This window comes from Macadamia integrifolia, chromosome 10 (genome assembly GCF_013358625.1).
Source record: "Macadamia integrifolia cultivar HAES 741 chromosome 10, SCU_Mint_v3, whole genome shotgun sequence".
NCBI classification, from domain to species: Eukaryota; Viridiplantae; Streptophyta; class Magnoliopsida; order Proteales; family Proteaceae; genus Macadamia; species Macadamia integrifolia.
Genome location: NC_056566.1, coordinates 12582253 through 12596398, shown reverse-complemented (window position 1 = coordinate 12596398; position 14146 = coordinate 12582253). Strand labels below are relative to the sequence as shown.

At 39.8% G+C, this 14146-nt stretch overlaps 1 protein-coding gene across 1 annotated transcript; it reads right to left on the bottom strand.

Annotated features, from left to right (window-relative positions):
* Positions 1 to 13374: 13374 nt before the first annotated feature.
* On the bottom strand, positions 13375 to 13917 carry LOC122092202 (disease resistance protein L6-like). The gene has a single exon (XM_042662543.1). It carries the CDS (start codon positions 13915 to 13917, stop codon positions 13375 to 13377), a length of 543 nt encoding a protein of 180 aa, XP_042518477.1.
* Positions 13918 to 14146: the final 229 nt, after the last annotated feature.

Sequence of the window (14146 nt, the reverse complement as noted above, 5' to 3'; positions counted from 1 at the left end):
TTTCTAGGTGGATTTGTTAGGTGAGGAAGGGAAGTACCCAGGGTATAAGTTTACTGAGGAAAATCTGAAGAGGATGGGGTGATAGTGCTAATGGGGGCACCACAGGGAGCAAATGAGCCTGAGCCAGAGTATGTGGAGGTATAATATGTGAGTGAGGAGGATGAGGATTATTTCCCTCATCCAGATGAGGAGGAGATAGATGAGGATGAGATCCTCGAGGAGGAGCCCTTAGAGACTAGGGCTGCTGATCCACATTTTAGAGCTCCACCACCTGCAGGTGGGGCTTTTGACTTTCAAAGGTTGATGGACAATATTGGTGCCCTGAAGGAAGGGCAAAACAGGATTTTCTAGTAGGTAAAGGAGAGTGTCGCCCGGGAGTTGGTGATACAGCGTAGACTAGGGAGAATGAAGGCTGAGTTCCAGATCCTCATAGAGGACTTGGATGAAGTTTCCAAGGGCGTAACCGCTTACTTTTGTTGAGTGTAAAGGGAGGTAGTCTTGATAAACGATTGGTTAGACTTTTTCGACTCCCAATTCTATTGCAAGTCTCGGCCTAAGCAAGGAAGTTCATCCACTATGCCCAAGGATGACCAATGAAGCGATAGATCCTCCTCCACCTTTCTTCTTTACTATCCTTCATTATGGTAATGTTGATATCTTATGGTTGTATATTCTTGATACATTTTTATGGTTTGGTACTTGATGGTATTTTGTGGACGTTTATGACTTTTGGGTTATTTTACTTGTTTAGTTATCCTGTTGTGGTTTGGAGGTGACAGTGTGTGTCACCCTATTTTGTAACTATCCTTATGTCCGTGGTTTATCAGGTGACTTGTGTAAAATTTTTGAAAATTCAATATAGTACCGTTATGCTGTCAAAATTTTCATTAATTTAACTTAGTGGTTTATGGAATAAACCCATTGGTCTTTTGTTAATCTATTTAGGTTCTACTCCTATGCATGCCATGGAATGCAAGTATTTAGACATTTTCATCTTATTATAGATTTTATTCCTTTAAGGCTTTTATGTTTACTCAATCCCGGGGTCCTATTATAAGACTCTATGGGATCTAATTTGTATGTTGTCTCTGGGTAGAGCATCGCGCTCTGATACCATGATTGTCACACTCCATTTCATACAGAACCGGATCGATGACCGAGTTAACATCTATTAACCCAAAACCTACCAGGATCATCTGATATAGTAACCACAACACAACATATACACACACTAAGTTAAGCTAATCATGTATTTCAGCGGAAGTCTTACATGTATATACCTGTAAATACTCCAATACTCTTGATACCCAAATTATATTACATAGGACATATACATGCGGGCCCGTAGGCGTAATATATATACAAGAATTACAATTTAAACATCCAGAGCACGAAAGGGATAACATTTTAAATAATCAAAAAGAAATCCGGGTTGGTATCAGTGTTGTTGTCCTGCAACACAACTCTTGCACGGTGCACTCGACCTCGTGCCCAAGATCTTCAGGGACCCACCAGTCCTCGACTGGAAACTCCATTGTGGGTCCCCACTCTAGCTCTTCAGTCGGATAACCTGTAAGATCATTTAAAAATTGTGCACACGTGGGATGAGCTCACTAGCCCAGTAAGTAAAAAGAAAGACCACACAAGTATGCGCAATACCAATGAACCTATATGCATGCAGTTCATTTTATTATCTTAGTCCACCTAGATAACAATTCTAAGTCATAGGTCATGTGCTACTAACAACCACATTACATGTATACTCTGGGTATGAGTCACAAAACCTATCCCGCGATATGCCCATAGGGTTGTTAGAGAAGGCCAGCCATGGGTACCGAAAAGTAAAATGGGTCTTGCCCTGCATTAATTTAAAAGTAGTACGATTGGTCCCTTGTTATATCACCAAAGTTGCCGACAGTCCTAATGATCAGTTAGGCGTGCTTCTAACCGCCACAGTTGGTACACAACCTCAGGCTTCCCCAAGTGATATACCTAACACCTAAACCCTTGATGGGAAGGGTTGTAGCACAGGGATATGCCATTCCTAATCGCATGCTCCTATGTGAAATAGTACGACTGCATAGTACCACCACGTCCCATTCCACGGGCCACCAATGCATTTGTGTCCAAGTCGACTGTGACATCTAGTCTAGCAAAGCATCATGTTCCATAGTTTAAAAGAATCCATCTCATGTCACAAGCAAGAATAGGCATTTAGCAATTAAAGATACTAGTATGTCAAATCATAATTGAATTTCTTAATACACACGTTAATGCATGCAATAGCATTTGTGGATGGCTAGTCTACACAATAATAATATGATGAAATGGCTAATCTACAATCAGAATAACATGATGCAATGTCCTCTTCCCACTTACCTAATTGTATACAAAGATCATCCTTGGTACGAGGAAGATCAAGCGTGCAATGACACGAGTTTCTAGTACAACCTATCATAAAAAGTCGGGTTTAGTATACCTCCACTTCATGCTCATAATCAATGAGGTATGATGATTCCAATGTGTTTAAAATCACTAGAGTATATTACCCGACAAATTTGGGCCTAATTGGGACCCGAAAAGTCGGATTGATTGGTCAACTGACTAGCAAGGCACCCACTAGTCCTTACTCACCGTTCGACTCAGGGACTCTGCCCGACGGGCCAGGTCGCCCACTAGTCTTGCTTGCCTGTTGAGCTAGCAGCTCTGCCTGGACCGATGGGCCAATTTTCCCACTGGTCTTACTCACCTGTCGAGCTAGGAGTTCTATTTAGACTGGCTGGTGCTGGATTGGTGGGTTCAACCACTTCCAGGCACCCACCAATCAGAACCGGGATTTTTGATGTTCTCCTCCATTCTTCATGCCACCTTGTAGAAACCACCATGGGTTTTTTTGACCGCATTTTCCATAAATCTAGGGCTCCAAATCATGATTCCAACATAGATCTAAGGTCGATCCAAAGTCTTAAGCGTGGATCTTACCTCTTTGCTCAAGAATCACCTCAAAACCCCAAATCTTCTCCTTAGTTCAAGAGATCAACAAATGCTTTACAAATCTTGCAAGTCTTCCTCTAAATCCTTTATAAAAAACATATAGAACCTTTACTAAGACTTAAATTCACATTCTCAAGAGATAATAATAAGATCCAAATGATTGTTACCTAAATCGAAGGGTTTCACTTAGGGTTTCATAAGGGTTTAAGGAATATAGACTTTACTCACCTCAAATCGTAGATCTCGAGATGAGGATCGTTAATCCGGTGTCGGATTCAAGAGATCTGACCCCAGCGACGCACGATGATCACCTCCTTCCCCATTTTCTTCTTCCTTACTCTCTCCTCTTTCTCCTTTTTCTCTCTTCTTTAATTTTCTCACCCACCGTGTAAAACAATTAAATGAGGTGAAAGAAAGGTAATAAATGCTATTTATAGTGGGGTCAAAATATCTAAAGACCAGAGTGGTAGGTCACACTGGTGGGTCCGACCCACCTATGACCACCCACCAGTCGGCCAGAACTTAGCCTAAATATTGAGATTTTTGATGGGACTCTCGGTAATTGATTAACATACGTACTCGTCATAAAATAAGGCTATGTACCTTTATTGTGCGTACATGGCCTCATGATATGTGCAAGTGCACAGTTTGGGTACGCGGACTTCACTAGGCACTGACTCCAACTCATTTGGCCGACCTGAGTTCAGAGTCATCCTTGCCACCATACTTTATAAGGTACTCAACTCGGCTCGCAAGGGTTCAGGTCCTGTAAGACCAAACCGAACCAACTGGGCAATTAGACCGAGTTTAGAACGTAGGGTATCACAAAGCACACCCCTCTATTTATTCTCAAAAGAAATAGAGCTAGTTGACTTATAGAGTTTCATGCTAGCAGGGGAAAGAAAAGAGGCCCACTATGAGAAGAGAGAACAATTCAACTGCTAACAAGTGCAGTTTTAGAAGTGAAAGTGTATTTTTCACAAGTTCGAGGTAATTTGGTAATTTTCTATATTGGTGGGGTTCATTCCCCACCTTGGTGAACTGATTGCTTGAATTACCAAAAACAGATCTTCTCATGGGTAGAATTTAAGGTGTCAATTAGATCGATTTTCATTTTAAAGTTGGATTCGGTCCTTTCCAGGTACAGAATAATTTTTATAATCTCAAAATCAAAACCATATCGGATTGGTTCAGTTTCATTTGATTTGTAAAGAGTCTCAGTAATTTAGTTCAAATTGGTTGAAGTGAAAATTACCTTATATAACAAATAAAATTGGGAAGGAAATTTTCAACCTCATGAAGAAACATTAATTCACACGATGTCAAGTGTGGTATCTTTCAACTCTTTTTGCACAACTCAACGATAACGCAAGATTCTTACTAAACCAAAAAATAAAAAACAAAAAAAGGCACATGATTGTAGGGTTTAGTCTGTTTAGGATCAATTTGGTTTGGTTTGTATGGATTCTACTTTATTTGATTTGGTTTGTATTGTAATACCCCGCTTCTTAAACTCAGTCTGATTTCATGGTTGAACCGGTTTAACCATACAGGAACCGAGCCAGAGGAAATTAGAGCAGGTTCCTTATGGGCTATGATGGCTCGGGTGACCTTAAACACCGGCTGGCCCGACAAGTCCGAGCCAGTGCCAGAAGAGACGGGAGTGCCCAAGCCGTGTACATGCACCTACCATAAGGCTATGTACGGATAAAGCAGGTATTGTAGCCGTATTTTAAGGTATATACGTATACTACATCGTACGCTAGGGTGGGGTTCGCGCCAGGCCCGAACTCTGTCAAAATCCCAAGTTTTGGTCCTCAGGTGGGTAGGACAGGTGGGTACACCCACCTACCTGAGTGACCCATCCATGTGCACTATTTAGTTATTTAGGAAGTATATATAGCATTTATGACTTTATTTTCTTTTCATTTATGACACCCGTACGTTGGTGAGAAGAGTAAAGAGGAGAGAGAAAAGAAAGGGAAGAAGAAAGGAAGAGAAGGAAGAGGAAGAAAAGAGGGATTTTAGCGGCGCCGAAGCTCGATCTTCCCATTCCGGTGCCGGGAGAGTGATCTTCAACTCTAGATCTACAGTTAGAGGTAAGCAAAGTTGGGTTTTGTGAACATTCACCATACCCAAGCTTTAAAACCCTTGATTCGAGTATGGTTTCTTGAGATATTGTAAATCTCCTTTGAAATGATGAATCTAAGGTTTAATAGATGATTTATGTGTTGATCTTGAAGGATTTGAAGAGATATTGACAAGGTGGAAGGAACATTGTGGGTTTGAAGTGATTTGGAGGGTTTGAAGTCGTTCTTGAGCAAAAAAGGTAAGATGGTTTTCCCTCACTTGAAACTAACCTAGATCTAGGTTAGAACCATCCTATAGGACCTTGAAGGTGTGAAGAATGGGTGGGGAAAAGCCCCATTTGAATCCCCAAAGAATGGAGAAATTTGGGAAGAAACAGGGTGTTTCCCGCCAAGACCGGTGGGTACAACCGGTGGGCCCCTACCCGCCTGTGGGTACCCACCTGAGAAGGCAGGGGGCCTTCGGGCCCAATCGACGGGCCCTACTAGCGGGCCCAACCGGCGGGCCCCTACCCACCGGTCCCAACTGGTGGGTATACCGGTGGGCCAGACTACCCACCTGTCTGACCCACCCGTGTGGCCCCGAAGGTGATTCTTACGTCCGATTGGACCCAAATCGGACGTGTGACCTTCTTTTAATGTTCTAAACATGATTTTATCATCGGATTTCATTAATTTTGATCCTAAAATGGTGAAGTACTAACCTCGCTCAATTATGTTAGGTTCACCAAATCCTACCCGATTAGCACCGGATCTCACCCATACCGAACGGGAATCCTTGTACGCTACAGGTAAGTGGGGAGAGGACGTTTGGCCTTGTTTCAAGGCATTGTTTGGCATTCATTAAATTTTATCTAGTCTAGTCATGCCATCATGAATACGCTATGTAGATTAGTCACTCCTCACATTGTTATGCATAGGTGCTATGTTTACTTTCTAATTGCCATTTGAATGAGATGTTTATATGTTGAATGTGGACATCATGGTGCATGATGCATTGATAGACTAGATGTCATAGTCGGCTTGGAGACGAGTGCATTGGTGGCCCGTGGAATGGGACATGGAGGCACTATGCAATCGTACTATTGTCATATAGGAGCATGCGGTATTAGGATTTTCACCATCCCGTGCTACGACCCTTCCCAACAGGGGTTAAGGTGTTAGGTTATCACTTGGGGGGAAGCAGGGGTCGCTGGTGTCGGACACTGTGGCGGTTAGGCATTATGCCCGACGGGTCATGCAGGACAGTCGGCAACCCCGGTGGTACATTCAAGAGGGCCAATCGTACTGCTTTTAAATTGCTGGAGTCAACACCTTTATTTTCAGTCATTTACATTTCTGTTGAGAGCTGGTGGACGGCATTGTCTTTACTTTTCCGAGTACTCACGGTGGGCCTTCTCCGACAGCCCTATGGGCGTATCGCGGGAGGGAGTTCGTGGCTCGTACCCGGAGTATACACGCACTGTGGTTGTAGTAGCACTAAAACCAAGGACTTAGTAATGTTGCTTAGGTGGATGTGATTTAAAATGTATAGCATGGCATGTAGTGCATATGATGTGTTGTGATGTGTGGACTGTTGTGTGTGGTCCATCTTTCTACTTACTGAGCTAGTGAGCTCATCCCGCGTGTACACCCCTTTTTAGATGATTTTGCAGGTCATACATCTGAGGAGCATGGGGTGGGTCCCACAGTCGAGTTTCCTGAAGAGGACTGGTGGACCCCTGAGGAGTTAGAGCACGGCATTGACTGCTCGTGTGAGAGCTGTGCTGTGGGACCGCAGTTCTGAGGCCGTGCCGAGCTCCACTTCAGAGGCCGAGCTGAGCTCTACCATGTGATGCCGAGCTAGGCTCAACCCTTAATGTCGAGCTGAGCTCTAGCCTTTGTTGCCGAGCTGAGCTGCGTACTCTGATTGTTTTGATGATTTTCTATATATACTTGATATATGAATTGTACTTTTATTGTGTAATTATCATGCCTTCGGGCCCACATGTATCTAATTATTGTATCACAATTCGGGTATCAAGTATATGGGATTTATTCACAGGTAAAACTTAGTCTTCCGCTGATCTGATGAACTTATATTAGTTGTGTGTATGCTGTGGTGGAATACAGTATCTGATGATCCTGGTAGGTTTGGGTTAACCGGTGTTAACTCGGTCACTGGCCCGGTTCAGTGTGAACGGGGTGTGACAGTACATTGATTGGTGGAGTATCTATAACTATAGATAAATGCCGCTAATTTATGACATATATGGGAGAAAAATGTATGATGCATCTTTATAAAAGAAATTTTACAAAGGATGTCAAAACTTGTAAGCTGAACTTTTACAAATGTTTTATTGTTAAGTTTGTCTCGAATTCTTGACCCGTTTTGAACATTGATCTACGCTAACATATTTTGGTGGCGAACCGAATAGAAAATTTTCTGAGATCTGTGATGGAAGCAGAAGAGCTCATCATTGATCTTGTATGGGGTTGCTACGCCCCCGTGGTATGGTTCGATCGATCGTTTGCGACCCGATGGGTCGACCTACGACTTGGAGTATATATAATGTACTGCTTGTTGAGAAAGTCATTGTATTTTGGGAGTTTATCGAGCTAGGGTTTTAGGACGAGTTTTCTCACCGCTGCTTGGGTGTAATTTCTCTTATGCATTGTGAAACATCTTCTTCTTCGTCCAAGGACGTAGCATACCACACTGGTGTGTGAACCTCATTAAATCTCTGTGTCATGTGGATCTTTTGTGTATTTATTTTTGTATTTCTTAGCGTTTGATATAACAAACTGGTATCAGAGTTTTGGGTTACTTCAATCCATGTCTTCTTCAATGAAATACGATATTGATATGTGTGATGGTAACATCAGTTTTAGTCTATGACAGGTTCGAATGATGGTTGTTCTTACACAGTAGGTTTTAAAGAAAACTCTATTTGGGAAGGTGAAGAAACCTGCAATTATATCCGATGATGATTAGAACGATTTGAATGATAAAGTCCTTTCAGCTATTCAGTTGTGTCTTTCGAATGATGTTCTACAGGAAGTTCTCTCAAAGAAAATGACTGCAAAGTTGTGGGTTAAGTTAGAGAATCTCTAACTCACTAAATCCCTCACCAATAGGTTGAAATTAAAGCAACAACTGTATAACCTTCATATGGGTGGAGGTACTTCTATTAAATCCCACATATCTGAGATTAATTCTATTGTTACTGATTTGAAAATGATAGATGTTAAAATAGACGATGAAGATTTGGCCCTATTATTGTTATGTTCTTTGCCTCCATTTTATAAGCATTTTAAGGAAACTATGATTTATGGTAGAGAGACAATCTCTGTTGAGGATGTCAAAACAAATCTGCAAAGCATGCAGATGAGTTGACATCTATCAATAAATCTAATGATGTTGGTTTGGTAGCTAGAGGGAGAACAAATGAAAGGGGTTCAGATGGTGACAAAAAGAATTTTAGATCAAAATCTAAGCACAATAATTTGACCTACAATTACTGTAAGAAAAATGAGCATATTAAATATGAATACTATAAGTTTTTAAATAAGCAGAAAGCAGGAGGTGGTGCCCAAAATCAACAGAAGAAAGATGATTCTGTAGAAGCTAGTATTTCTAAAGATGAGAGTGAGTCTGATATGCTTTGGTGATTGATGACAGAGTCAGATCAGAGGATGAATGGATTGTTGACTCCGATTGTTCCTACCATATGTGTCCCAGTTATGAATGGTTCTCCACATACTAATTAATTCGAGGTGGAGTTGTATTGATGGAAAATAATGCTTTTTGTATGACTATTGGAATGAAAACAATCAATATCAAGTTGTATGATGGTATTGCCAGAACCTTATCTAATGTCAGACATATCCCTAATTTGAAGAAGAATCTCATCAGTTTAGGCACTTTTAATTCAAATGGATGCAAGTATACAGTTGAAGGTGGAGTCATAAAGATCAGTAAGGATGTTTTCTTATTGATGAAAAGAATCAAGGTTGGTAGTTTGTATGTGTTGCAGGGTACTACAGTTATTGGGTCTGTTGCAACAGCTTTATCTATATCTGAATCAGATGTCACAAGTTTATGGCACATGAGGTTAGGCCATATGAGTAAAATAGAGATGACATCATTAAGTAAAAGGGGCTAGTCGTGTGGTCAGAGTATAGGAGCAATGGAATTCTGTGAGCATTATGTGTTTGGGAAGCAGAAAAGAGTCAGTTTTAGTACTGCTATTCACAGGACCAAGGAAACTTTAGACTACATTCATTCAGACCTATGGGGACCCTCCAGGGTTGCTTTAAAGGGGGCTGGTGCAAGGTACTTGCTTACTTTCATTGATTATTTCTCTAGGAAGGTTTGAATCTATTTATTGAAACACAAAAATGAAGTATTTATCACTTTCAAACAGTGGAAGAATTTGCTTGAGAAGCAGACTAGAAACAAATTAAGAGGTTGAGAACCGATAATGGCATAGAGTTATGTGAAGGTGACTTTAATGAGTTTTGCAAAAATAAAGGTATTGCAAGATACCATACAGTTGTTAAAACACCCCAGCAAAATGGAGTGACAGAGCGTATGAATAGAACCTTGTTAGAAAATGCAAGGTGTATGTTATCAAATGCAGGATTGGGCAAGGAGTTCTGGGCAGAAGTAGTTAACATAGCAACCTTGTTGGTGAATCGATCTCTTTATACAGCTATTGAGTGTAAGACTCCAGAAGAGGTTTGGTCAAGTAAGCATGTAGACTACTCCAATTTAAAAGTATTTGGATGTCTTACTTATGCACACATGAATGAAGGAAAGTTGAAACCTAGGGCCAAGAAATATATTTTTCTTAGGTAAGGATCTGGAGTGAAAGAATACAAAGATGTGGTGTCCTGATCCAATGTCTCTAAAATTTCTTATTAGCAGAGATGTTACTTTTGATGAATCTAGTATGTTGCATCCTAAGAAAGAAACTCATGTTCACTGTGATGAAGGTCAAAAAAATCTAGAGAGAATGTAGAGTTTAAAATTGGTGGTTCATCTTCAAATAAAGCACAATCAACTTCAATCCAGTTGCCTACTTTTACTAAAGGAGATGATGCTCAAGAGAATCAAGAAGAAGAGTGTTACAGTATTGCCAATGATAGACCAAGGAGGAATATTAGATAACCACAAAAGTATGGGCATGCTGAATTTGTTGCTTGTACATTGTCTGTTGCAGATACAATTGAAAATAGTGAGCCTGCAACATATTCTGAAGTTATTACTTCAGTTGATTCTACAAAATGGTTGATTGCCATGAATGAGGAGATGGAACCTCTTCATAAAAATCAGACTTGGGAGCTTGTTAAGCCAGGAATAGAGAAGAAAATTATTGGCTGCAAATGGATCTTCAAGAAGAAGGAATTTTCCTCAGGTGTTGAAGATGCTAGGTACAAGGCACAATTGGCTGTAAAGGGCTATAGTCAGGTACAAGGAATTGATTTTAATGATGTTTTCTCACCTGTTATTAAGCATAGTTCTATTCGTGTCCTACTTGCTTTAGTTGCTATGCATGATTTGGAGTTGGAGCAACTTGATGTGAAAACAACAATCTTGCATGGTAAACTAGAAGAACAGATTTATATGCATCACCCTGAAGGGTTTGTTATTAAAGGTAAGGAGGATCATGTATGCTTATTGAAGAAGTCCCTATATGGTTTGAAACAGTCTCCTAGAAAGTGTTATAAACAGTTTGATTCAGTTATGACTAATTTTGGATACTGTAGGTGTCAATATGACCATTGCATTTATTTCAAACAGCTCTCTGATGGGTCATTCATATATTTGTTGCTTTATGTTGATGATATGTTGATTGCAGCAAAAGATATGAATGAGGTCAACAGGTTGAAGGAACAATTAAGTTCTGAATTTGAGATGAAAGATTTGGGGACAGCAAAGAAGATCCTTGGTATGGAGATCAAGAAGGATAGAAAAATAGGAAAACTGTGGCTATCTTAATAGAAGTACACTGAGAAGGTATTGAAGATGGTCCAGAATTAGGTCAATCACGTTTATTAGAAGTGGACAATAGAGTGGTTATACCAGCCAAAACTCATCTACATGTTATCGTAACACCTGCTGATGTACCTCATAGTTGGGTTGTACCTTCCTCAGGTGTCAAATATGATGTTGTACCTGGTCGTTCAAATCAGACCTCTATTTCGATAGAGGCCAAGTACATGTCACGCGTTCCATACTCTAATGCAGTTTGCTCCATTATGTATGCTATGGTTTGTACTCGTCCTGACATTTCACAAGCTATCAGTGTGGTGAGTAGATATTTGTCATGTCTAGGTAAAGCTCATTGGGAACCAATGAAGTGGATACTTAGGTACTTGAAAGGGACCTCTGGCATTTATTTGGAGTTTGTGAGGAATGGTGATAGTTTATCTGGTTATGTTGATTCAGATTATACAGGCGATCTTGACAAGAGGTCACTCATAGGCTATGTATTTACTCTTGAAGGAAGTATAGTTAGTTGGAAAGCTACTCTACAGGCTACAGTTGTATTATCTACTACTGAAGCAGAGTATATGGCAATGACTAATGCAATTAAAGATGTTATTTGGGTAAAGGTTTGTTGGGAGAACTCAACATAGATCATGGGGTGACTGTTGTCCATTGATAGCCAAAGTGCTATTCACTTAACTAAAGATCCGATGTATCATGAGAGGACAAAGCACATTGATGTTCGGTATCATTTCATCAAAAAGATAATTTCTCAAGGTAATATTCAAGTGTTGAAGATTGGTAATGAAGACAATCCAACTGATATGTTAACTAAGCCTTTGTTTGTTGGTAAGTTCGAGCATTGCTTGAACTTACTTGGTATTTGTCGTGTTTGAGTTCAACCCTTTGGAGGGTTATTGGAGAAGATGAAGATTTTAGCAATTTGTTTGTTTGCTGAAGGAGAATTCAAGTCAAGGTGGAGATTTGTTAAGTTTGTTTTGAATTTTTGACCCATTTTGAAGATTGACCCGCTTCGACATATTTTGGTGACTACTCGAATAGAAAGTTTTTTGAGATTTATGATGAAAGCGAAGGAGCCCATCATTGATCTCGTATGGGGGTGCAGGGGTGTAGCCCCCGTAGTATGGTTTAACCTAATCGACTGCGACCCGATGGGTCGGCCCGCGACTTGGAGCATATATAATGTACTGTTATCTCGTTGAAAAAGTCATTGTATTTTGGGGGTTTATCGAGCTAGGGTTTCAGGGCGAGTTTCTCGCCATTGCTTGGGTGTAATCTCTTTCTGCATAGTGAAACATTTTATTCTTCATCCGAGGTCGTAGTACACCACATTAGTGTGTGAACCTAGTTAAATCTCTATGTCGTGCGGATCTTTTGTCTATTTATTTTTGTATTTCTTGGTGTTTGATCTAACATTTATTTTTAGAAAATAATGCAAAGTTAGCTTTAGAACTACAAAATATATGTAAGGGTGTACTTGATTATGTATATAGCGATGTATGTGAACTTTTACCAATCAAATCTAAAGGTAGTATAAAATATTTTACAACATTCATTGATAATAATTAAAGAAAAGTCTAGGTGTACTGCATGAAGCATAAAATTAGGTGTTTATTATTTTAAGAAATAAAACGTTAAGGTAGGAATATATGAAAGAAATTTGAGAATGGAAAGGAGTACAACAAATACATGCCATTTCTAGAACTACATAAAGATTAAAGAATTACACATCACCTCATCACGTTAGATATGCCACAATAAAATAAGGTTGTCCAGAGGTTCAATATACTTTTTGAAATTGCTCGAAGCATGAAGATGAGTGTAGGACAGAGTATGAGTTTTTTGGTAAAAGCAGTGAATATAATAAATTTTTTCGTCAATAAATCTCCATCTAAAGCAATTGACTACAAAATTCTCGAAGTGGTATGGAAAAACAAACTGGTAGAATATTCTATATTCTATATTCATTTGTACAGTAGGAAAGTTTCAAATAAGACTCAAAGTCTAAACAAATTACCTTTCTTGGTTTTAAGAAAGGTGTAAAGTGATTCATGTTATGGGATCTTAGTTCACAAAAAATTGTAGTCATCAGGGACATTATGTTTGCTGAATCTCACATGGTGAAGTTAAATTGTAAGTCACATGCAGATGATAGAAACAAAGAAAGATCTACCATGTAGGTGGGGTTAGTGAGTCATAACGGTAGGAGAGAAAGTATTATCCAGTAGCTTTCCATGACTCCAGCAAATAATAGATGATACCTATATCATGGAAAAAGTTAAAAGGAAAATGTTGTACTTACAGTTCCTTCCTTGAATCCCATCCACCCAATTCTCCAACCTCTCTTAAAGCATCCTTCCACATCTGCACAGTTGTCTCATTGAAGTGCATCTGGTGTTCCTCAAAGGCCGTCGCATAACTCCCGGTCTGGTTTCTCACATCCCTTGGTTCAACTTTGTAGAAAATGGGCAAGACGATTTGATCCATTGTTCTTTTGCATTCAAATATCTTGGATAGCTCATTGAGACACCATTTACTTGAAGCGTAGTTCTCCGAAAAGATGGGAATGGAGATTCTTGACTGCTGGATTGCAACTAGTAGCTCTGGGCCAATCTTGTTTCCCTTGTGGAGTTCTTCTGAGTCCCTGAAAGTTAGAATTCCAGCATAAACCAAGGCATTGTAAAGGTGGTCCGCGAAATTGGTGCGAACATCTTTCCCATGAAAGCTCAAGAACACTTCATAACGTGAACTGGAAGAGGATGAAGAAGAGGCCTCAGGAGCTGCCATTCGATCAAGCTTCTTAATATCCTTACAAATGTGAAGGATTTTTGTATACTTCATCAACCTTTGATATTTCTACAATCAACAGTTTCTTAGAAAGGTTCGACTGGCATTTTATTATTCCAGAAAAAGTCAAAGATGGAAAAGATCGAGACATTATAATGAACGTTCATATCACTTTCCTTTCAAAATTTAATTTTAATTGCAGTTTGGCTTCCGGATGAGCACACACAAAAGAATTTCTGGTCTAGCACCTAGTATTGTCAGGAGGCAAAGTCGGTTTGACAGT

Excerpts from the sequence above, each read along its gene's own strand:
- LOC122092202 (XM_042662543.1), bottom strand. The coding sequence starts at position 13,917 with ATGAAGTATACAAAAATCCTTCACATTTGTAAGGATATTAAGAAGCTT.